We start from the raw sequence: 26359 nt of genomic DNA, 5'->3' as shown, positions 1-26359 counted from the left end.
CAACTTTCTTGTTTTAAAACTTAAAGACTGGCAGTTAGTTGTTGATCATCATAAATCCATGGTGGCACCTTTACCAGCGAGTCTACTTGCAACCAATCAGCACTGTCCTCTCATAGAGTATAAGTATTGGCTTTCACTAAAATTGGAATTTCTATGAAATATTCAGATGAGTGTAATGCAAAAAGCTTTAACAAAATGTTTTCAGCAGTATTCGAATTCTGTACTGGCAAATGACCATGAGCTATAATTATTATACCACAAACCATTTGTTAAATTTGTATTTTGTTATGATTTGGTAAATGCCAAATTATTCCTACAGTAAAAGATTATTTCAGGCTTTTCCCTTTCTGTTTCATCTTGCATGATGCCACATCCAAATGGCGGACTGTTTGGTTTCTCTTCTGACCCTACTAGAAGGTGCCATTTGTGGATGCACTCAATCCAAGCAGTTTTGTTTCTGGCAAACAAAACATAAATTTTGAAGTCTGCCACTTAGCAAAATATGCTTGTAACATTAAAGCATTCAGAGTACCTTAGCTCTTTTGTGCAAGGCTGGTAATGTAATTCAACCTGTAATGAAACAGCTTGGTTATTAGTTAGTTGGTTTTCCTCACTAACTGAGATATCAGAGCTTTACCTGTAATGAGCAATGTTCCACAACACTGAAATGCAAACTTGACTGATGTTTCAACAACATCACGAAGTCTTGGAGTGATCAGGAGTTATGGAAAATATATAAGAACCTTGGGATTGATGCTGACTGTTTATTTGTTAATTTTTAGATTTTCATAGGTTTGAGGAGGCATGAAGTATTTGCACAATGCTAAAGTCGGGTTGACAACCAGTTTTGTTCAATGGTAGCATATAATACATTTCCAATGTTAATATTTTCATTTAATATGGAGGGTTTTTTTGCATATGCATTTTTTTGCACTAATAGCTTCCCTTGTTTTGCTACGTGATATTGACAGCAAAAGGTAACTTCTCTAAAGCAGGTATTTCTTTACAATAAAATTCCCAACTCACATTAGACTTCCATACTTGGCATCATTTCTACGATGAAACTTGTTTAGTTAGGATAGAAAAAACAAAGTTGCTTGATAACTGCAACCACAAGTGGTAGGTCAAGAGTGCAGTCTACCAGCTGACCATTTAGATGTGTTGTCCAAGATAAACAGAATAAGTAAAAGTTAATTTAAAAATATCGTTTGGTATTTACCAAGTTACGATGAAATGTAAATAGCCTGTAGTATAATAACTGTAGCTCAAAGTAATTCCCATGGATAAGAATGCAAGAAATAGAAGGAAGAGTCACTTGTTACACAGATCTTTGAAAGTTGCCACCCAGGTAAATAGTGCGGTGAAGAAGGCATATGGCGTACTGGCTTTTATTGGTAGAGGAATTGAGTTCCGGAGTACTGAGGTCATGTTGCAGTTGTATAAGACTCTGGTGCGGCCGCATCTGGAATATTGTGTGCAGTTTTGGTCGCCATACTATCGGAAGGATGTGGAGGCACTGGAACGGGTGCAGAGGAGGTTTACCAGGATGTTGCCTGGTATGGTAGAAGGATCGTATGAGGAAAGGCTGAGGCATTTGGGGTTGTTTTCATTGGAGAAAAGAAGGTTTAGGGGTGACTTGATAGAGGTGTACAAGATGATTAGGGGTTTAGATAGGGTCGACAGTGAGAATCTTTTTCCACGTATGGAGCCAGCTATTACAAGGGGGCATAGCTTTAAATTAAGGGTGGTAGGTATAGGACAGGTGTTAGGGGTAGGTTCTTTACTCAGCGAGTCGTGAGTTCATGGAATGCCCTGCCAATAGCAGTGGTGGACTCTCCCTCATTATGGGCATTTAAGCGGGCATTGGATAGGCATATGGAGGATAGTGGGCTAGTGTAGGTTAGGTGGGCTTGGATCGGCGCAACATCGAGCGCCGAAGGGCCTGTACTGCGCTGTATTGTTCTATGTTAGAACTTGAAGATTTCTGAAAATAGGAGTCAAGCCATCAAGTAATTTTGCATTCTGCAGGACAGCGCTTACCACATTTCAAAGGGAACAATAATTCAGATTGTTAAATTTTTGGACTGTCTTGTTGCGTCCATGATGAAATTCTTTGACAGCATATTTAGTATTTCAGCAAGACAGAAGCAGCAGAAAGCCATACAGGCCTCTAGTCTGGTCTTCCATATATTAAGATTTTGTCTGATTTGATCTTGCCCTCACCAAACAGGACTATGCCTGTTCCCCATAATCCTTGCCACCTTTACAGCTATCGTCATCAATGTTGTTTCATGTGAATTAATGGAAAATATACTCTGAGACTTCAGATATGAGTCTACCAGTTTGAGATAGACTTTACCAATGCAAGACCATGAATCATTGAAGTAATGATATTTAAATGTTCAAGCTAAGCTTCAGATCAAGGTTATCAGCAAGGTCTGCAATGCAGAAAAATGCACTTTCAGCCCATCAAGTCTGTGCCAGTTAAAAATAAGCACCGAATTATTCTAATCCCATTTTTCAGCTCACGGCTCATAGCCTTGTGTGCCTTGACATGCAATTGCCAGTTAAAGTATTACTCAAGTATTATGAGGATATCTGCCTTCGCCACTGGTGCAAGCAAGTTTCTGTCTGTCTTCAGCAGTGAAGCTAGAAAATGTACCTGTGTATAAAGCTAGCATGAATTCATTTCTTCATAAGTGCATTGTTGACAGTCTTAGTATTCTACATTTAGCTGTGCAATTGCACTATTATTTAAAGATTTGTTCTTAAATCTGAAAACATATCAATGTGACTGGTCAAGTTTTTTGAGCTTGGAAGCCCCAAAATTTGTATCTGAAGAAACACTATCTTTTTATGTTATTGATGATTTGAAATTATATAAATGTTTATTTGTTTTTAGAAACAGGACACATCAGTAGTGTTATTTTTCAAGCCACTTGCCTTCAATTGCAAGGAAACACATCATGGGCTTAAATGATGCAGATATGGATGAGGAGAGTAAGGAGTAAGTACTTACAGTTGTCGCTGATTATTTTTAAAATGATAAAATGTTTAGAAGTCTAAACTTTAGAATGTTTTACAGTTGTTGCTGTTGCTCTGTCAGAATTCTGTTGTGGTAACTACTCTGAGCTATCATGTTTCAATGATTTGACATTCTGAATATGAGTTTCATTGATAAAACAAACACATATAAAACTGGACTGAGCCTACTGATTTAGGAAAAAGTGAGGCCTGCAGATGCTGGAGATCAGAGTTGAAAAGTATGGAGCTGGAAAAGCACAGCAGGTCAGGTAGTACCGAGAAGCAGGAGATTAGATACTTTGGACATAAGCCCTTCATTGGGAATGTTGGGGTGGGTGAGGGGGTTGGGAGATAAATAGAAATGTGGGGGTGACAACTATACTGGGGAGACAACGCCAACTCGTGGAACGTTTTAGGGAGCATCCCTGGGGGACACACACCAAACAATCCTGTTTCCCTGTGGCCGAACACTTTAACTCCCCCTCCCACTCCTCCAAGGTCATGTAAGTTATGGGCCTCCTCCGTCTTCAAATCCAAGCCACCCAATGCCTGGAAGAATGCCTCATCTGCTGACTTGGGGCCTTCCAGCCACACAGGATCAATGTCAATTTCACCAGTTTCCTCATCTTCCCTTTCCCCACCTTATCCCAGCTCCAACCCTCCCATCTCGGCATCGCCCTCTTGAACTGTCCTACCTGTCCATCTTCCTTCCCACCTATCTGCTTCATCCTCCCCTTTTGACCTATTACCATCACCCCTACCCTACATTTACCTACTGCCTTCCCAACTACCTCACCCCCCCACACTCTTCTTTATCTCTAAGCCCTCTTCCCCACCCCAACATACCTGATGTAGGGTTTATACCTGAAATGTAGATTCTCTTGTTCCTAGGCTGCTGCCTGATCTGCTATACTTTTCCAGTACAATACTTTTTTTGATAGTCTGCTGATTTGCTTGTTTTGAGAAAATGCTATTTGTATGTCCTGATACCTATCCAAATTTTAAACTCATGCTAAGAACAGAAAATACTCAGTTGGTCAGCATCTCTAGAGGGAAACGCAGATAATATTCGATAGAGTCAGAATGGAGTATTGTTCAACGTCTCTGTACCATTCCCCATGATTTATTTTGTCCCTGTTTCTAAGGAATTAATGTTTACTTTTATCTCTGTTCCTTTTTATATGCTTGTGAAAGCAATTGAAAACTGTTTCTATATTCCTGGTTGTTTCACTCTTGAATGTTGTTGTTTCCCTTTGCATCAACATTTTTCTGGTTCCTTGCTGGTTAAAAAGCCTCTCCAAATCACATTATACCTTTTCCCTTAGTCTTATACTACTTCTAACCTCCTTAGTAAGTCATGGATGAATCTTTCTTGCTGAGCTTTGGGTTTTCAACAGAAATGTATATTTTGTGCATTTTGAATTGTTATTTTAAATGCTTCTTACTATTATGCATTGCTTCTTGATCTATAAGGCCAGTTTCATTCAGCCTGGTGAATGAGGTTGCGTTAGTTTGGAAAGGTACAAGCTTCTGGCAGGCATCAAAAATAATCACATTTTCTCAAGCTGACGGAGAATGTGTTTATTACTGTAATATGGAAGTTGAGCATATAGAAGTTGTTCGATTTTTCCACTGCTTTGGAGGTCATGACACAGAACAGGAAAGAACTTCACTTTTACAGATATGTTTGCTCTAGCTGGATAGCCAACAGTTCACTATAGACAACAAACCTGAACTGGACACTGTAGGTGAGACTTTGGAGGCCTGGCACCTACATTTACAGATGATACAAAAATAGGTAGGAATGTGTGTGGAGAAAACCAGGAAGTTGCAGACCAATTATCATTTGGTTAAGTGGGCAAAAATCTGGCAGGTGAAGTACAATGTGAAGCAGTGTGAATCTTTTCACTTAGCCAAGAAGAGTAATTAAAGCAGAATATTAATTAAATAGAAAATGGCTGTGGAATTCTGTGATGCAGAGAGATTTAGCTGTTCTCATACGTGAGTCTCAATGTTAGTAGGCAGATGCAGCAAGGCTTATGGAATACTGTTCATTATATCAAAAGGAATTGAAAATATAAGTAAGAATGTTGTGCTCCATTTTTGCAGACATTGGTAAGGCCACATTGAGTATGGTATGCACAGTTTTGGTCTCCTCATTTAAGGAAGGATGTGAATACTTGGGAGGCAACTGATAGGAGATTTATTGAATTGATAGCTGTCTTATAAGATTGGTTAGACTGGGCATGTTTCTCTGAAGTTTAGGAATATGAAGTTTGATTTGATTGCCATATATGCAATTCTGAATGGTCTTGACAAGATGGAAGTGGGTATTATGCTTCCCCTGGGTGAACCAGACAGGAGACGCTGTTTTTAAAATTAGAGGTCACCCATTCAGGACAGAAATGATAAAATTTGGGGTTGTGGGAGTTTTTGGGATGGGGGCAGGGGGTGACAAGAGCAGGCAGCCAAATAGCTACCAAAGGGAAAGATATAAAAGAGACCTAAGGGGCAACTTTTTCACGCAGAGAGTGGTACGTGTATGGATTGAGCTGCCAGAGAAAGTGGTGGAGGCTAGTACGATTGCCACATTTAAAAGGCATCTGGATGAGTATATGAATAGGAAGGGTTTGGAGGGATACAGGCTGGGTGCTAGCAGGTGGGATTAGATTGTGTTGGGATATCTGGTCCAGATGGACAAGCTGGACCAAAGGGTCTGCTTCTGTGTTGTACATTTCTATAACTCTGACTCAAAATGGCATATTAAGCCGATTTATCAGAAACAAACTGCAAATAGCATCATTGAAATAGAAACTAAGAGTAGGAGTAGGCCATTCAGCCCTTCAAGCCTGCTCCACCATTCAATATGATCATGGCTGATAGTCTATCTCAGTGCCATGTTCCTGTTTTCTCCCCATACCTCTTGACTCCTTTAAAATTAAGAACATTTATTCAGTGACTTGGTCTCTACAGCCCTATGTAGTGAAAAATTCCACAGGTTCACTACCTTTTAGTTGGAAACATTTCTCCTTATCTCATTCCTAAATCGTCTGCCCCATATCCTGAGACTGTCTCCTGCTTCTCGGCTCCAGAACCTTCATCTAGCGAGCGTGTCCAATCCTGTTTAGAATTTTGTATCAGATCCAATCTTATCCTTCTAAACTCTAGTGAATACAGAGCTGAAAATGTGTTGCTGTAAAAGCGCAACAGGTCAGGCAGCATCCAAGGAGCAGGAGAATTGACGTTTCGGGTATGAGCCCTTCTTCAGGAATGAGGAAGGTGTGCCAAGCAGGATAAGATAAAAGATAGGGAGGAGGGACTTGGGGGGAGGGGCGTTGGAAATGCGATAGGTGGAAGGACGTAAAGGTGAGGGTGATAGGCCGGAGTGGGGGTGGGGGCGGAGAGGTCAGGAAGAAGATTGCAGGTTAGGAAGGTGGTGCTGAGTTCGAGGGTTGGGACTGAGACAAGGTGGGGGGGGAGGGGAAATGAGGAAACTGGAGAAATCTGAGTTCACCACCTTCCTAACCTGCAATCTTCTTCCCGACCTTTCCGCCCCCACCCCTACTCCGGCCCATCACCCTCACTTTTACCTCCTTCCACCTATCGCATTTCTAACGCCCCTCCCCCAAGTCCCTCCTCCCTACCTTTTATCTTATCCTGTTTGGCACACCTTCCTCATTCCTGAAGAAGGGCTCATGCCCGAAACGTCGATTCTCCTGCTCCTTGGATGCTGCCTGACCTGCTGCGCTTTTCCAGCAACACATTTTCAGCTCTGATCTCCAGCATCTGCAGTCCTCACTTTCTTCTAGTGAATGTAGACCCAATCAAACCAGTCTTCCCTCTTGTGTCCTGCCAGTCCTGGTATTAGCCTGGTGAACCTCGGCTGCATTTCATAGTGAATCTCTGCTGCATTCCCTCCATGGAAAGCATATTATTTCTTACGTCAACAGACCGAAACTACATGCAGTGTTCCAGGTTTGGTCTCATCAAGGCTCTCTATAACTGCAGTAAGATATTCCTACTCCTGAACTCAAATTTTCTTGCAGTCAAGGCCAATGTGTATGTCTGAACCAGTAATTTCAGTTCATACTGCTGATTTTCACAATCACAGCATCTTAGCTTTTCAGCACCTGACTTATTGATTATCTTCAAGTATAAATGGTTGATAGTGCATCTAAATATTATTCAGGAAATCGTCAAAAATTGACATCATCCAGAAATGGTTTGATGGCAACTTTGCACAATGTTTCTATCGTAATTTTTTTTGGAACCAGACAGTTTAGTCAATTAGCAATAAAATATCATTTGTTCAGTTTCAATTAGTGATTTAATTTTTTTTAACCTTCTGTAGACAAACTTAATTTTAATAAGCTCATTTAACCCCTCAAAGACCATGATCATGCAATATTCTACCAGTGAGTCATTGCAGCTGTTACTTGGTGCTCTCTCTCAAATCAAAGGCCAGCTTCACAAATTCAGCCAGATTCTAACTGATAGCCTAGTGAAAGACTTGGAGTTTAAAACTTGGAGTTTAGCACCATTTGTAGTTGATGGAACAGTGGCTTCCTGAAAAATGCTATGAACAAAATTTATATAATCTAAACATAGACAATTGTACATGAATGTGTTTGTTTTAATATATTGTCAGATGTGTTGAATTTTTAAGTGCTTTAAATATCTTTCAGCCCTGGGACTCAATCCAAATCTATTAGAATGTATACAGAAGAGCTGCATTTAATTAATGTTTTCAGCATCTCTCTGTCTGTGTCTGTCCCTCTGTCCCTCGGTCCCTCTGGGTCCGTCTCGGTCTCTCTCTGTCTGTCTCTGTCCCCAAATGATTCATATAAAATAAATTACTTTGTAATGACTATTGTTATCTAGTATTTGTATGTACACACTTGCGTCTATTTCTTTTTGATGCCAAGGTAATGAATAACATTATAACTTGATTCTCCAACGAATATAATACTTTTTACTTTCATTGGAACAAGTAAACAACTTAATAACTCATACAAAGGATAGTATCCACAACTGCTAACTTACAAAAAAAATAACGTTACCATCTGAACCAAACTCAATCACTATGACAGTACTTTTTCCCTCCAGAATGTTTTCCTTGTGAAATGAATGAAAGTGGTCTGGAGTTGAACCCTTCCACCTAGACTCACTCTCTCTTAGAGGACAGAGGGCTAGGGTGCATTTAGCTCATCATTCGTGTGTCAGAGTAAAGGCCTGTCCAGTTGGTCACAGTATCCTGTTTATTCCCCAGAGCTTTGTAAACTTCTCCTTTTCAAGGTTAGGTCTCCTACTCATTCTATTTGCAATTGAATCTTCTACTGGCAAACTTTCAGGTGTAATCACTAAGTACCTTTGAAAAAGCTGTGGTGAGCTACCTTCTTTGAACTCTTGCAGCCTATGTGGTTTAGGTACATTTGAAGTGCTTTTTGGATTGGGAATTGACCCAAGTGAAGAAACAATGATGACGTTCCAAGTCAGGATGGTGTGTGGTTTGGAGAGGAAGTTGCAACCAGTGGTGTTCCCATGTACTTGCTGCCCATGTCCTTTTAGATGGTAGTGGTTGTGGATCCTTGGTGAATTTCTGCAGTGCATCTCAACTGATACTGAGCTTTGCTGCAGAGGGTGTGAATGTTTTGTGGATGCGATGCCAATCAAGTGGGCTGCTTTGCCCTGGATGGTGTCAAGTTTGAGTGTTGTTGGAGCTGAACTCATCAAGCCAAATTTTGGAGTACTGCATTGCACTCCTGATTGGTGCCTTGTCAATGGTAAACAAACTTAAAGAAGTCAGGAGGTGAGTTATTACTGCAGGATTCCTAACCTGTGACCTGCTCCTGTAGCCACAGTATTTACATTTATAATATGGCCAGTCTGGTTCTGTTTTAAGTAGATGGAAATCCTCAGAATGCGGATAATAGGAGTTTAGCAATGACAGTGTCAAGGAAGGATGAGTAAATTCTGTATTGTTGGAGACAGTATTTGCCTGGCACTTGCGAGGCATAAGTGCACTTGTTGCATATCAGTGCAGGCCCAGGTCTTGCTACATTTGGATACGATATCTGAGGAGTCCTGAATTATGCTGAACATTATGCAGATCATCAGTGATTTCTTTCCCCTTTTGACCTTATGGTAGAGGGAAGGTGATTGAATCGGCTGAAACACAACCTAAGGAAAGGCTCTTGAGGCACAGTGGTAGCCTCTCTACCTTCTCCAGAGGTGTCTTATAACATCTCCAAGCAGTTTGATTTGAAAATATATCTTCAGGAGCTCCCACAGGAAAGCCCTGGGACTGAAGATGATTTACCTCCAACAACCATAATTAGCTTTGTTTACACTAGGTATGACTACAGTAAGTTGAGAATGTTCCTGTTGTTGTCACTGAGTTCAGGTTTCTTGGGCTCCTTCATTATACACTCAGTCAAGTGTTATCAAGGGTAGTCACTCTGATGTCACCTCTGGGATTGAGCTCTTCAGTCTGTTGTAAAGAACAGGTGAAAACCAAAGTTGTGATGAAATCTGGAGCTGAGTGGCCTTCATGGAACCCAAACTGTTAGTGAGCAGGCTATTTACTAAGTAAAAGCTGCTTGACCATGCTTTCTGTCACTTAGCTATAATCGAGAGTAGACTTTTTTGGTGTACATTCCTGGGTTGTGAGTGTTGCTGGCTAGACCTGCATTTAATGCCTATCTCTAGTTTGCCTGCAGAAGGTGATGTTGAGCTGCCATCTTAAACTATTGATGCAGTGGAAATTGACTGGGTTTGAAAGCTTTTTTGTGCAGGGCATGTGGGCAATTTTTCATGTTACCAGGTAGATGGCAATGTAACTATACTAGAACTGCTTGATCAGGCCACGACTAGTTCTGGAACACAGGTTTTCAGTGTTATTACTGGAATGTTGTCAGAGCACAGAACCTTGGTGATATTCAGTGCCTCCAGCCATTTCTTGATTTCGTGGATTGTATCAAATTATCTGAAGACTGGCGTCTGTGATGCTGTCTGAAGTCATATGACACCAGGTATAGTCCAACAGATTTATTTGAAATACAAGCTCTCGGAGTACTGCTGCTTCGTCAGGTAGCATGTGGCGCAGGGTACATAAGGCGCAGTATTTATAAGAAAAAGACCAAAGTATCATACAACTGAGGCGATGTATTATACGAACATAGATGGCCGTTAATTCTGTAATCACCGAGAATGGTGATGCAGATTTCAATTGATTAATATGTAAATCCCAGAATTTACTGCCCTAAGATAAGGGACCTCAGGAGGTAACTGAAGGGACTGTCTATTTGGCACTTGTAGCCAATGATGGTTGCAGTACAGTACTTCAGCCTTACGTACTGCTGATTTGCTGGGCTTTCCTGTTATTGAGAATGGGGATTTTTGGTGTTTCATTCTCCTGTTAGTAGTTTAATTTCAATTGTCATAGCTTTTACAATGAGCTATTTCAGAGTGTGCAGCTTAGTGCTGATCTATTCGTTAGATAGCTTAAGTCATTCTGTACTTACCCAGGAAATGTGGGAAATGCACTGGACTTTAGGTGAGACTGAAACTTCAGGGTTTCAAGTTCTCACTCACCAGTATACTCCTGGCAAACACCCAAGCTATTGAGAACAAAATGTATGAACTTAAAGCTGACTTCCCTTTCAGATGGGATTGAGGCTTCTGTGTGCTCTGTTTTACAGAGAGGTGGCTTTGTCCTTCTATTATACCTGACTGTACCTTACAACATGAGGGTTTTTCAGTTCACTGGACCACTTGACATCCTCGGGCAAAGCAAGGGACGGTAGGGCTGCCTCCTAAACCACGCCACCTGGTGCTCAGTTGTGGTAACCCTGGTGAGTTATTGCTGCCCAGACCTAGAATATCTTACAGTGGAGGTGATGGCCCAGTGGTATTATCACCGGACTGTTAACCCAGAGACACAGATAATGTTCTGAGGGCCCGGGAGGGGTTCGAATCCCGCCACAGCAGATGGTGGAATTTGAATTCAGTAAATATCTGGAATTAAGGATCTATTGACTACTATAAATCCATTGACAATATGGATGTCATATTATACAGTTCCTGTCTGCTTCAAGAAAATCACCATCCCAGTGCCAAAGAAGAATCATGCAACCTCATTGACTATTGCCTGACTTCTCTGACCTCCATAATTATAAAATGCTTCAAGAAGCTAGTCATGGCTCACATCAGCTCCAACCTACAAAACTGTTGTGATCCTTTGCAATTTGTTTACCTGCGCAACAGGTCCACAGCAGATGCCATCTCCCTGGGCCTATCCTCATCCCTGGAACATCTGGATAACAAGATACATATGTCAGGCTCCTACATATTGACTACATTCTGTCTTCAACACCATAATTCCAAACAACTCATCTCTAAGCTCTGAGACCTAGGTCTCGGTTCCCCCCTCTATAGCTGGATCCTTAACTTCCTGACCCGTAGACCTCAATCAGTAAGATTAGGTGACGATGCCGCCTCCATCATAATCCTCAACACTAGTGTTCCGCAACATTGTATACTCAGTCCCCTGCTTTACTCCTTATGTACTCACAACTGTGTAGCCAAATTCCACCCCAACTCCAGTTACAGGTTTGCTGACAACACCACCATTGTAGGTCAGATCTGAAACAGCGATGAGCTGGAATACGGGAATGAGATTGAGTGCTGAATGGCATGGTGTAAAGACAACAATCTCTCCAATATCAGAAAAATGAAGAAGCTGGTCATTGACTTCAGGAAATGGAGTGGAGGGCCCCTGTCTGCATCAATGGTGCTGAGGTGGAGATGGTTAGTGTGTCAAGTTCCTAGGTATGGTGATCACCAACAATCCATCTTGGTCCACCCTCGCTGACATGTCAGTCAAGAAAGCACAACAATGTTGTTACTTCTTCAGGAGGCTAAGGGAATTTGGCATGTCCACCACAGAAAGCATCCTATCTGGATGCATCACAGTGTGGTATGGTGACTGCTCTTCCCAAGACTGCAAGAAACTACACAGCCCAGTCCATCATGCAAACCAGCTTTCCATCCACAGACTCCATCTACACGTCCCACTGCCTTGGGAAAGCAACCAACATAATCAAAGACCCTTCCTACCCTGGTTATATACTCTTCCACCCTCTTCAGTCGGATGGAAGATATACAAGTTTGAGCACGTTTGAGCAGATTCAAGAACAGCTACTTCCCTGCTGTTATCAGACTTATGAATGGGCATCTTAAATGTTAATTCTGATTGCTCTCTCCTGCTCTCTCCCCGTAACACTATTCTGCACTCTATTCTGCAACCCTGATTCGCTGTATGGTACAATCTGCCCATATAGCGCACAAGACATTTTAGGCGGTATCTCGGTATATGTGATGACAATAAATCATCAATAAAATATTGCTTCAGCTTTTAACAGAAGCTTTTAGCCTTACATTCTATCTTTGCATTCTGCCTCCCTTTATAAAGCCAAAAAGCCTCAATGTCTCTTTCCTTGCTTTTTCAATTTCTTCCTTTTTTCTTGGAGGATTGTTATGGTACTGGCAATGCTACATTTATAGATTATCTTTAATTATCCTGAATCGATCATTACCTGCATTTTCTTTAAATATAGCAGCCCGTGGAAATTTTCCAGTTCAACCATTGGTAATACTTGTCTGTCCAAGTCATGTTTGACTTGTTGGAAAGCTTGGAAGTTTTCATGCTTGCAGAAATTTGCAGCTCTTTTCCTTCTTGATAGCCCAGGATGTTGGGAAGCAGCTGCTACTAAAGCAGGGAGATTTGTAGTAGTGTACACTGTGGTTCAGAATACAGCAACAGTGTGCTCAGGATAAAAGTAGTGAATTGGTTAAGTTTGCAATCCAGCAAACCCGTGTGCTTCCTGTAAACCCGTGTGCTTCCTGCAATGTTGAGATTTTTGAATGCATCTATGACTGAACCCTTTCAGACAAGAAGTGAGATATGAAGCTTGTAAATGTTGGAGAAATGAGCCACTCATTACAATTTGAGCAAATTAATTGTTTTAATATGAAACCATGATTAGTTCTTCATTGCGTTGAAATATTTTTGAAGCTTATCTTTTCTTGAATAGAGAGCTACTTCACTCACAGCTTTAAGGTGTGTTTGAATTTTAAGTAGAGTAACAAATCTGTGGTTCTGTCCAGAAGGGATGCCTCACTTGATTTGTTCAAATGCTTCTGCTTAGCAATAACACAAGAAAAACTGTAGAATTGTGTTTTTTTTTAATGTATTGAATTGGCACTCTCAATTGTGACTTCTTACTGAATTATTACAATTGGTTTAAATTCAAATGATAAATACACAACTTGTAAAAGAAATTTAGTTCTTGCTGCTTCCCTTAATATTGGTTCTTTTTTGTAAACTGCGTGATTCATAGGACAGACTGGTGTTTGTCCTGTCGCCAGAATGTGATTAGTGCAATAATACAAACTTACTGTATTAGTAAAAAGGATCTTTTGTACTGTAATCAGCAAACCTGTCAAATAGGCGAGGTAGTTGGAATTCACATGATACTTGAATTTTAAATTGATATACTTGATCTTAGGACGTGAAACACTTTAGTTAAGACGTAATTTCTGTTTCCCTAATATGCGTGGATTGAAATAATCAGTTGAAGGGTCCATTTGCTGTAATTTGTGTGAAGATCTTTTGTTGCTTAGTCTGAAAAAAGATTAATTTTAATTCCCTTGTATGCAGTTTTAACTTTGCTTGATCTGGCAATTTAAAGCTGAATTAGAATATTTAGTTTTCTTCTTTTTTTAAATGTTGAATGGTGTGAAGCACCAATATAGCAATTATACAAATTGTAACTTTTCACAGGATTTACAGAATTTAGCTGTGCATTTTGCATATTGCAGCATATCTATTTTTCAATTGAGTGGCAATGCTCCAAAACCACAATTTTGTTAAGTATCACAACTATTTGGCAAGACAGCACAGATAATTCTTTATGGTGACATATCTCCAGTATTCATGGCTGGTTCATCATGCAACAGCCTTCAATAAAATGTTCAGCATTTTCTGAGTTGCACCTTGTCTGTGCATTTAATCATCTGTGTACAAAAAAAACTAAACTGGCAATCATAATGTTTTCCACAAATACGTAACTTTTGTGCTAGCTTATTGGGCTCAGCCAGTTACAAACGACTAACTGAAGCGTATTCAGCCTGTGTGGACCTCATGAGCCAATTGCAGTGAGGAAGGAGTATTTTAAGAAGATGGACAACAATATTAATTTGCTCCAAGCATTTTGACTTCACACCTGGAGAACTTTGACATTGTACTCCAGATAATGGGGAGGGGGATCATAAATAACTAGTGATCATCAATACTGGATCAGTGAAGTGAGGAATTCTTTGAAGTTTAACACAGGATGAAAACTGTGTGAGGTTGTAAATATCAAAGTTTTGTACTTGGCCGAATTTTTTTTCATCTGAGATCAAGTGTGGAGGCAGATCTGGAAATGGAGGATAGTAGTGCTATGGGGTGAGTTGAGTTCTGGCATGATTCTTCATCTCTGCTCATTGCATATTCATGCATGGGTGAAAATTCAAATTTTATGGCAGCTGTGCAGAAAGCTCTGCCGTCTTCCCAGGAACTTCTGGGCTTCAACTTCCAGGCATATTTAGAACATGACTAGACATGCTTTACATGGCTCATTCCTGCTTCAGCTGATTGTGCCTTCCAACTTGAGGGCTTCTCAAGTCACTAAATGGACTGCACAACGTCCTCGCTAAGGCCTGTCTGCCTCCTGGTCAATACCTCTGCGTGTTCTGACATGAAGACCCTGGTGAGTTAATGCTCCCTGGACCTAGAGTATTGAACAGTGAAGTGCTGTCCCTACTACCTGCTGCGGTGGTTCACTTCTGCTATCATGACAGCAGTTTACAATCCACTCTGTGAGGAAGTAGGGAGAGCACTTGATGAAAAAGACGCTGCCGCAAATAGCCTTGAGACAGAATACCGCAAAGCCTTGTTCATTGGAGCTAGTGACTTCAACCAGGCCAACTTCAAGTGTGCTACCAAAGTATGACCAACATGTCTCCTGTCCCACAAGAGGCCCAAAAACCTTGGATCATTGCTACACAACCATCAAAGACACCTACTGCTCCATCCTCTGCCGCATTTTAGTAAATCAGACCATAAGGCTGTGCTCCTTCTCCTGGCTTACAAGCAGAAACTGAAGCGTGAGGATCGAGTACAGAAAGGTGTATAGTGCTGGTCTAAGATAATGGACAAGCACTTAGATGACTGCTTGGAGTTGGTGTGCTGCACATTCAAAAACTCAGAGGCCAACCTAAATGAATATGTTACTAGTGTGACAGACTTCATCACTAAGTGTGTAGGGGACTGCGGCCAAAGAAGTTAATCCAAGTGTTCTCGAACCATCAAATATGGATGAACCAGAAGATCCACTCTACTGAAATCTAGATAAGGGGCCTTTCATTCGGGTGACCCTGACCTAGATAGGAAATCTAGGTACGATCTTTGCAAAGCCATCAGGGATGCCAAGAGACAATATGAGACTTGCCACAGTCATCATGTTTGTGTAGCTAGTCTGGTATTAACAAGGGTCCCAGACTAGTTACACAAACGTGTCGACTGTGGCAAGGCTCACACAGCATAATGAGCTACCAAGTGAAGGTAGAATCACTGATGATAATGCATCCCTCCCCATTGAGCTCAATGCATTCTATGCTCGTTTTGAATAGATGACCAGTGAAATTATGTCACCTGTCCCAACAGCATTGGATGCATTTGTTCCCACAGTCGCAGCTGCAGATGTACAATTGGCTTCCTTGAATATGAACCCACAGAAAGCGGCTGGCCCAGATGAAATGCCCAGCTGTGCGTTCAAATCCAGTGGACCAGCGGGTGTGAGCATTTGCATAATTCTTTAACCTCTCTTTACTACAATGTGAGGTTCCCATCTGCTTCAAGAAGACCACTATCGGCCCAGTGCCAAAGAGAAGTCAGGTTAATGTGCCTTAATGGCAACTGCCTGGTGGCTCTGGCATCCATCATTTATAAAGTGCTCCGAGAGGTTAGTGATGGCACACATCAATTCCATGTTTCCTTGATCCACTACAATTTGCCTACCGTTGCAATAGGTTCACAGCAGATGCCATCTTCCTGGCCCGACACATATCCCTGGATAACAAGGACATCTATGTCAGACTCCTATTTATTGATTTATTATTGTCACATGTATTGAGATAGTGAAAAGTGTTGTTTTCTGTGGTACACAGGCAGATCATATCATACAAAGTCCATCAAGGTAACAGATTTGATTACTGTAACTCATACTCAACAGCAAAATTCCAACCAAACCCTGAGGCCTAGGACTCTGCTCCCACCTCTAACTAGATTTCAAACTTCCTGACCCATTGACCGAAATAGGCAACAAAACCTCGTTCAGAATAATCTTCTACACTGATGCCCTGCAAGGTTGAGTACTCAACCCCTTACTGTACTCCTTATATAATCATGTGTGGCCAAATTCACACTAACTCCATTTATAAATTTGCTGATGACAACACAGTAGTTGATTGGATTTCAAACAAAGATAAGACAGAGTACAGGAAAGAGGCGTACAGGAAAGAGACAGCTTAGTGGCAGGGTGTAAAGACAACAATCTCTCCCTCAGTGTCAGCAACGCTAAGGAGCTGGTCATCAGGAAGTGGAGTGGAGGACATGCATGTCAATGGTGCTGAGGTGGAGGTGGTCAAGAGCTTCAAATTCAGAGGAGCAAGTATCACTAACAATCTATTCTGGTCGATCCATATCTGTGCTACAGTTAAGAAAGCACACCAACACCTCTTCCTCAGAAGGCTAAGAAAATTCGGCATGTCCACAGTGATTCTTACTAATTTTTATAAATGCACCATAGAAAGCATCATGTCCAGTTGCATCTCAGCTTGATATGGCAACTGCTGTGCCCAAGAAATCAGAGTTGTTAACACTGTCCAGTCCATCATGAAAACCAGGCTTCTTTCCATTGACTCTGTTTACACTTGCTGCTGCTTCAGGAAAACAGCCAGTGTAGTCGTGAAAGCAGCCACCCCAGTTATGCTCTCTTCCAATCTCTTCCATCCAGAAGATACAAAAGTTCGAAGATGTGTACCAACAGATTAGAAGTCAGCTTCTTCCCACTGTAATCAGACTTATGAATGGACATCTCGTGTTAGCGTTCATCTCTCTGCACCTTCGCTGCAGCTGTCACACTATTCTGCATTCTGTTCAATTGCCCTGGTGTACTTACATAAGGTATGATTTATAATTAATAAGCAAAACAATAATTTTCACTGTCTCAGTACGTATGACAATAATAAATCAGATAGCGCTTCACTCTCTGCAGCTCAGGAATATCAATTCCACCGAGCCATAGCGATATTATAGACCTGGAAAAAGTGATTTCCCTCGATCACAGCAAGAGACCATATGACTGAAGGTTGCTTTGGAAGTCAACACCATTGGTTGGATGAATAATTGTTTACACTCTGCCACTTGCCTACTCAGTGCTTCATGCCCAATGTGTGTGAGTTAACATTGTAAGGTTTCCACAGCACAGAAGTGTCACACACAATATTGGGTGCCAGACATTTCCATTAGAGGCCTCATGCAATCAATGTTTGTCACTTAATTGCAGCTACCAGTAACACTACTTGCACCAAATGCTGCTGCCTCTTAACATCTGCTGTGGTTCACACTTAAAAGGAGCTGCAACATCCAGTAGCTCACACACTGACAGCTCACTGACCTTTTGTTACAGCTACAAGAACATGCATATGTGTTAGCTCATCACCAAAAGCTTGCCTGAAACAAAAGCACCACCATAAAGCATGGTTTAAGAGTGAAGATCTCATACACATGCCAGGCACACACATCACAATTTTTATTATTGATTTGCAGCTCAACTCCTTGATGACATTCAACTACCTTTCAATCAGAAGTCATTAAGTCTCAACCTTCCCTATACCACATTCTTCTTACAAGTAACACAAATGGACAATCTCAGGCCTGGGGATTGACATCAGTATCTTCTCTATCAATGTAGGCAAAACACCCTTGTATCTATGCAAATGTCTCTTAATGTTTCCCTCCTTTTGCAAGAGAGGATTGTACACAGGCAGGTGGGATGATGCCTTACATATGACTTCTCTCCCCATTTTGAGGAACAGGCTGCTGAGCTGGCAGGAGAACAAGATCTGTGGTGAAGAGTTTTTTTTTCCCCCACTCTGCCACAGTACAATTAAACCCATTTCCTCAAAATGTTTGCCAGGGTTTCCTAGGTTACTCGTGTAGAGGCATTGGCATTAACCCACCACCTCCCCAAGATAACCATCTCGTGAGATAATAGGCGGAAGTGGGTGCTGCAGGTGCTGGAGATTAGAATCAAAATTAGAATGGTGCTGGAAAAGCACAGCAAGTCAGGCAGCATCCAAGGAACAGGAAAATTGAGCAAAAGCCCTTCATCAGGAATGATGCGATAAGAGCCAAGCAACTGCTTTCAGTTGCACATCAAGCTACAAAGTCTCAATAAAACTTTGGGTAAGCGTACCTTGTGACACCAATTTTTTGTGTTTTACATTCAGCCTATGGATCCTACTTCCAAGCCAGGTGCAAAAGAAGAGTCCTAGTCCCTAGGCGCACCACTACCAGCACCTTGCTGAGGAGGAACCTCAGAGGATGCATTGTAAAGGCCTTCCTTTCCATTGTCCACCAGGACAGAGACATTCAACTCAGTGGATAATCTCTCTAGAGCAGGCTTGGGGTCACATTCGCAGCTCGAGGAGAAAGAAATGACCAAGGTCACTGACATTTCAATTTTGGGAGAACAGAGCTATGCAGAGTTCAGTCTAGAGCCTGAGCCTTTACACGTAGCATTTAATGAGCTGACAGAGATGCATAGACAGAGCATCTGATGGAAGTGCCAGAGATCATGAACAGATTGAAGAGCAGGGCAGAGGAGTCTGTTCAACTATTTCCTATGATGTGGCATGAGCACATATCTATGCCCTCTATGGAGAACCAAGTTCAGCAGAACAATTAGTACCTGCATGTTATGAGTATTTTTACTCCATTGCCTGAGCTATGGATGCATTCATTTATTGCTTATGCAAAAAGGGGCCAAGGTACCTTGACCACACTCCAGGTGACTAATCCTCCAGGGATGAGGAGGTCCTGTTGCACACCAGGAAGATAAGTGACAGCCAGACATCCAGAGATTGTCGTATCAGGGCACTTCAGAGTTGCTGTGTTGCACCACTTCCCCTCTGTTAGGGACCCAAGTGCATCCATCAGGTTGCACATGCACCTGTTCAGGAGGTCTCCAGTACTCCAGAAGCCTCTAAATCCTGAACCACCAATAAGCACTAACAGCTTTATCTGAGACAAACCAGCAAAGTAATTGGCAGGCTTCCATAACTTCAGCTGCAACTGTCAAAGGGTAGGAAAGAAAAGATGAATACAAGTTGAGGTCACTTTGGTTGTACAGGTGATAACTTTCTGTACAACATTACACTTTTACAAATTACTGTATTTGTGTCGACTGTCTTGTAGTTTCTTCCAATCTGTTAAGTCTTCTGATTATTTATTTATATTTGCTGCAGAACTGGGCAGAAAGGTGGCAAATGGAGTTCAATGTAGCTAAGTGTGAGGTGAATCACTTTGGTAAGAGTAACAAAAAGATGGGGTACTGGGCTAATGGTCGGATACTTGGTAGTGTGGATGAGCAGAGGGATCTTGGTGTCCATGTACACAGATCTTTGAAAGTTGCCACCCAGGTAAATAGTGCGGTGAAGAAGGCATATGGCGTACTGACTTTTATTGGTAGAGGAATTGAGTTCCGGAGTCCTGAGATCATGTTGCAGTTGTATAAGACTCTGGTGCGGCTGCACCTGGAGTATTGTGTGCGGTTTTGGTCGCCATACTATAGGAAGGATGTGGAGGCACTGGAACGGGTGCAAAGGAGGTTTACCAGGATGTTGCCTGGTATGGTAGGAAGATCGTATGAGGAAAGACTGAGGCACTTGGGGTTGTTTTCATTAGAGAAAAGAAGGTTTAGGGGTGACTTGATAGAGGTGTGCAAGATGATTAGGGGTTTAGATAGGGTTGACCGTGAGAACCTTTTTCCACGTATGGAGTCAGCTATTACGAGGGGGCATAGCTTTAAATTAAGGCGTGGTAGGTATTGGACAGATGTTAGGGGTAGGTTCTTTACTCAACGAGTCGTGAGTTCATGGAATGCCCTGCCAATAGCAGTGGTGGACTCTCCCTCTTTATGTGCATTTAAGCAGGCATTGGATAGGCATATGGAGGATAGTGGGCTAGTGTAGGTTAGGTGGACTTGGATCGGTGCAACATCGAGGGCCAAAGGGCCTGTACAGCGCTGTATTCTTCTATGTTCTAATATTTCTTGTGTGCTATTTGAGAGGTGCTGATAACTGTACATGCTCACATGTGCACCATGTAATTAATGATTTGGATTAAGGAATTAAATATAATACCTCCAAACGTTTGCAGATGAGACAAAGCTAGGTGGGAGGGTGATCTGTGAGGAGGATACAATGGTGCTTCAGTGTGATTTGTACAAGTTGAGTGAGTGGGCACGTGCATGGTAGATGAAATCTAATGTGAGTAAATGTGAAGCTAGCCACTGAGGTTGCAAAGTCAGGAAGGTTGATTATTATCTGGCTTTCGATTAAGAAATGAGAGGTGCAACAAGACCTGTGTAACCTTGTGCGCCAGTCACTGAAATTAAGCGTGCTGACGTATCAGGTGGTGAAGAAGGTAAATGATATGTTGGCCTTCATAATTCCTTTTGTTAGAGTTCAAGAGCAGAGATATCTTGCTGCAATTGAACGGAGCTTTGGTGAATTCACCAAGAATTTCGTGTGCGGCTTTGGTCTCCTTGCCCGAGGAAGGTTGTTTTGGCTGTGGAGAGAGTGCAGTGAAGAATTATCAGACTGATTTGATTCCTGGATAGCAACTCTGATGTATGAAGAGAGACTGCATCAGTTAGGACTATATTCACTGCAGTTTAGAAGAATAAGGGGAGTATCACATGCGAATGCATAAAATTCTAACAGGGCTGGAGGGCAAGCAGAGGAAGAATATTCCTGATGATTGGGGAGTTCAGAGCCAATGGTCATTGTCTAAGGATATGAGGCATGCTATTTAGGACTGAGATAAGAAATTTCTTCATCCAGGCAGTAGTAAGCCTGAGGAATTGTCTGCCACAGAAAGTGATTGAAGCCAAAGCATCGAGTGTTTTAAAGGAGGAGTTATATGTTCTTGGGGCGAAAAGGATTGAAGATTATGTGGAGAAAGCGGGAATGGGTACTGAGTTGGATGATCATGTTGAATGGTGGAGCAGACTCAAAGGGCTGAGTTACTCACTCTTCTGTTTTCTGTTTCTATGTGCAACAATTTGAAGAGTGGAGGCTGTCATTCAATCTGGTTCTCTCGGAGAATCATAACTTACAGGAAGTGGGAACTTAAGCTAGGTGTTTGGGTTTTGGAAGTTGGTCAGCATAGTTTAATCCTCGACATAAATCATTGCTTCCCGACAGATGGAGGCCATTCAGTTGCATCAACCATCCAAACGCATCCCACCCTATCTCTAGTAACTTCACATTTACCATAGTTGACCCACCGAGCCTGCACATCTCTGGATACAGGGCAATTTAACATGGCCAGTCCACCTGACCCACACATCTTTAGACTGTGGAAAGAGACCGGAGCACCCATGATATAAGTGCAAAGGGACCAAATTCACTTATGGTTGATGCCAGACAAAGTAGTTTAACATTTATAAACCAAGCACTCTCTTGAGGTCTGGAACATCTCTGTGCCATAACTGGCCCATTGTTGAGTGTCCACATATGTTTATGCAAAATTATTCTTCACATTTAGCTACTATCGAGTTCTTTCACTGCTGCCTTGGATTCCTCCTCATCTTCATAATCAGTGTTGGTTCCCTCAGCATCTCCATCAGACTCCCTTCCTTGTCTGAGGAGACAAGTGCCTAGTCCACCACCTCATCTCATCTCATTGTTGAGCTAGATTGTGGAGAGTGCAACAATCACAGGTCGAGAGACCCTGTCTAGTGAATACTGACGCATTTCTCCTAAGTGGTAGAGACAACGGAAGTGCATCTTCAGAAAACCAGTTGTTCGTTCACTGATGGACCTAGTGTATTTATGGACACAGTTGTTGCACTGTTTGGCCTCATTCTGAGAGTCTTACACTGGGGCCATGAGCCTTGTCTTCTGCGATAGCCTTGTCAACAATGAAGCAAGTTTTGGAGATGGTGAGGTGTGTGTGTTTGGAGGGTCGGGTGGGTGCAGGCATTCACATAATCTAGGAGTTGTGTAGAATTTAAGGATCATGACGGCTTCTCAGAGAGCCAGCATGCCGAAGAGAATTATTACCTGTGGTCATAAATTAGCCAGTATGTATATGATACCATAGAATTCTGAGTGCTATGTGTGCAGTCAATGGCCCCTTTAACCTTTAGGGAATCCAGTATTGACTGCAAATCTGACAACCTGTCTTGGTCCATTGTAAGCTGGACAAACAGTATTGCTTTCCTGTGAGGGGCATTGGTGAGCATTCATCTGCACTACAGGCATAGTGCTTCTTTTCAAGCTGCATGGTTGCAGGTCTGCCTGCAGGAAGTGACAAATATTGATAAGTCTCCCAATCCATGTACCAAACCTTTCACCCCTCTTCAGGTAGCTGCATTGCCTTTGCTATACCATATCTCAGTAGACCAATGGAGATTGCTGAAAACCTAGTTTCCCCTTTTGAATTGTGATTCTTAGGTGCTTTTCTTGTCAAAAATTAATGGATTAAGGTGTATGGTTAGCATGTCAGTGTTTGACACTGCCAAAGATTATTTGCCATTATTCTGCAATGAGTGCTTCTTTCAAAGCCCTTAACTGAATGTTCACGTAGTATTTTTTAGTTTCTGTCTTGACTCTTTTCAGTTTGGTGTATTTAAGTTTGGTGTGTACAGGATCACATTGAAACAAACCTTGGAGCCCTCCCATTTGCACTCCACATTGTATGAGTAGTCTTATTTTGAAAATGACTTGGGGAAAGATTGTGGGAGCAAACCTTTCCTTCAAATCATTCATCCTCTACCCTCCTGCCGCTGGAATACATTTCTCCCCCAATCACGGTAAATGGCTGCCTCCTTTCTCTGGCATTCCTTCTGTCCTCCTTCAGTCTCCCCCTTTGACTCTCAGAGTCTAGATTAGAGTGGTGCTGGAAAAGCGCAGCAGTTCAGGCAGCATCCGAGGAGCAGTAAAGTCGACGTTTCGGGCAAAAGCCCTTCACCTTCAGTTTGCTCTTACACTGATTATACTCCTATCTAAAAACCCATGCCCAGTGTCAGTTTTTCATAGTCCCTTAATCAACTCCCCTGCTTATTTTCTCACCCCAGCACTCCTAATTATCTAATTGCGGATGCCACCCGAAATATGCTGCACCAAATGTTTGTTGCCCCCTCCTTCACTGTGATAATCTTCCCTATATCCCCAGGATCATTCCACTGCACCTGACAACCATGCCCTTTTAAGTTCCTTTCCACTCCAGTATTTTTTTAACTCCCTTCTTTGAGCTTGTTGCTTTTTGTATTCACCCCCTTTACATTTTAACCCCTTTGTATTTTGATCCTACTTGCCTGCCCTGGTGAAATTTGCTGGTATCGGCCAGTATGACTGCCTCACTGCTCTTTAATTACCCCTTACACTTGAAGAGTTCAACTACAAGCAAGGTTGCAAATGACAGATTTCCCATGAACTGGTTTGCCCAGTCAGACTTCACCCCTCACACTAAAAATTTGCACAAAGAAATAGCTTGATTATGAAGGGAGCCAAGTACTGAGAACATTTGTGTTCAATGAAACTTGGATGAGGAATTCTACCTCACCTGGTGAATGCCTCTTATTTCAATCTGTTTTTGCAGACCAGTTTTTGCAGAATAATGGCAAATAATCTTTGGCAGTGTCAAGGATGATGTGCCTGGGAATGTGATTCTACTGAAAAAATTTAATCATTCATGGGATGCTAAAGAATGAAAAATGGTTAACAATCATGAAGGCCAGGAGAGCTGAACTGCCTAAAAGGTTCTGAGAATTTGATGGTAAAACTTTAACCTGCTGTCAGAAACTGCATTTTTGCTTCTTGCCTAATTAAGGCCCTCCCATCTGCCATGCTAAAAAGCCAGGGCTGGCCTGGATGAACCGCCTTTCCATTCTCTTTTATTGCCGATATAGAAATAGTACAAATGTAGTTTAACTGCAAATGGAAGTGTTGGTCAACCAATTTTAACAGCTAATCAAAACCCCAAATTAATCATACTGCCAATGATAAATATGCAGCAAGTTCCAGACTCGGGTGAGAAAGGTTGTCTTGTAATTGGTAGGAAGAACTTCTCCACATGAAGGGCAGTAGATGTTTGGAACTCACTTCCACAAATGGCAATGGATACTAGATCAGTTGTTAACTTTATGTCTGGGATTGATAAATTTTTGTTCAGCAAGGATATTTAGAGATAGGGATTGACTGTCCTTGATTAGAGATGGTTAACTTGACTTTGTGTGAGAGAAATAGTGTCTCATTAATTTAACTGAATTTTTTGAAGTTATGTAACAAAAGAGAATTGATTAGGGCAGAGGGGTGGATGTGATCTACAGGTTGTTCTGTTATAATGTGCATTTCGTCAACGTGAATTCGCTGTAACTTGTTTGACGACTTGGGGGACACTGTCTCTACAGTGCGAACCTTTGAAATGTCTGTTGGCTGTAACACGATTGCAGTGCCAACACTTTAAGCGTTGTTTCTAAAGCGCAATTTTTCTATAATGCTTGAGGTTGCACAAGCAAGACCAGCAGTGAGTCACGAGGATCAGTGCTGGTCCACTGTTTTTTGTCATTAATATAAATGTTTTGGGTGTGAACGTAGGAGATACGGTTAGTAAGTTTGCAGGTGACACCAAAATTGGTGAAGTAGTGGACAGCAAAGAAGGTTATCTCAGTACAGCGGGACCTTGATCAAATACTAACTCCTGGGGAAGTACACTGAACAAAGAGACCTTGGAGTGCAGCTTCATAGTTTCTAGAGTCGCAGGGAGACAGGATAGTGAAGAAGGCATTTAGTATGCTTGCATTCATTGGTCAATGCATTGAGCAAAGGGGATCAGAAGTCATATTGTGGGTATTGGTTGGGCCACCTTTGGAATATCGCATTCAATTCTGATCTCCCTGCTATAGGAAGGATGTTGTGAAATTTGAAAGGGTTCAGAAAAGATCTACAAGGATGTTGTCAGGATTTGGAGGGTTTGAGGTCTAAGGAGAGGCTGAATAGGCAGGGGCTGTTTTTCCCAGAGTGTTGGAGGCTGAGGGATAACCTTATAGAAGCTTAAAAAATTATGAGGGGCACAAATAGGGTTAATAGACAAGGTCTTTTCCCTAAGGTGAGGGAGTCCAAAATTTGGGGGCATAGGTTTAAGGTGAGATGGGAAAAACTTAAAAGGGACATAAGGGGCAAATGTTTCACGCAGAGAGTAGTGTGTGTATGGAATGAGCTGTCAAAGGGAGTGATGGAGACTGATACAATTACAACATTTAAAATGCATCTGGATGGATGTATGAAAAGGAAGGGTTGAGACAATATGGACCAAATGTTGGCAAGTGGGACTAGGTTGATGTAGGATATCTGGTTGGCATGGATGAGTTGGACCAAAGAGTCTGTTTCCATGCTGTACAGTTCTATGACTCTATATGGGCAAAAGGCAGGTTTATGGAGTTAGGCCACAGGTCAGCCATGATCGCATGGAATGGTGGACAGACTTGAGAGGTGAAATGGCCGACTTCTGTTCCTGTGTTTGGTGGTGCAGTGGAGTGTCACTGAAGGATAACTGATTTTCCAATATTTGCTACTTAGTATTTCTAGGTTTATATGTAATAAACCAGAGCATTATGGAGACATTTTGTTATGGTAATATTTTTGACACCCCAACTCAACCAGAAGTGTTTTGTTGAGATTATCTTTTAATGACACTTCTATCTGAGACATTTCCATTGCTTGATCACATTATTTCATTTGATCCTACTCTCAAGATCATGTGACCTTTCAATTTCAATTGCTATTAGGATCTGAATACAGGAATGAGTGATTCAACACCGTGATGTTTCCAGTGCTCGTTTTCCAACTGGAGATGTCTACTCTAATCCCCATTCATTGCCCTTACCTCTGCCCTTTTTTATTTATTTTTGAGAGAGTTCTCCGATGTGGCAATGAT

The 26359-nt window shown here is 41.8% G+C and overlaps 1 protein-coding gene across 6 annotated transcripts in view; it reads left to right on the top strand.

The window, feature by feature from the left end:
• The window catches only part of znf644b (zinc finger protein 644b), a 191424-nt gene that overhangs the window by 122125 nt on the left and 42940 nt on the right, over nucleotides 1-26359 (top strand). For 5 of the 6 annotated variants that reach the window (XM_043698765.2, XM_087990444.1, XM_087990441.1 and 2 more), the window contains one exon: nucleotides 2903-3007. The exons of the other annotated variant lie outside the window; for it this stretch is intronic. In XM_043698765.2, the coding sequence (XP_043554700.1) occupies nucleotides 2967-3007 (41 nt within the window). In that variant the 5' untranslated portion in view covers nucleotides 2903-2966. The remainder of the gene's footprint in view (nucleotides 1-2902; nucleotides 3008-26359) is intronic. 6 annotated transcript variants of the gene reach the window in all.

Source organism: Chiloscyllium plagiosum, unplaced genomic scaffold (assembly GCF_037043375.1).
Source record: "Chiloscyllium plagiosum isolate Xiang-an unplaced genomic scaffold, Cpla_swu_hap1 HiC_scaffold_9, whole genome shotgun sequence".
Classification (NCBI taxonomy): domain Eukaryota; kingdom Metazoa; phylum Chordata; class Chondrichthyes; order Orectolobiformes; family Hemiscylliidae; genus Chiloscyllium; species Chiloscyllium plagiosum.
This window is presented reverse-complemented; position numbering and strand designations above follow the sequence as displayed.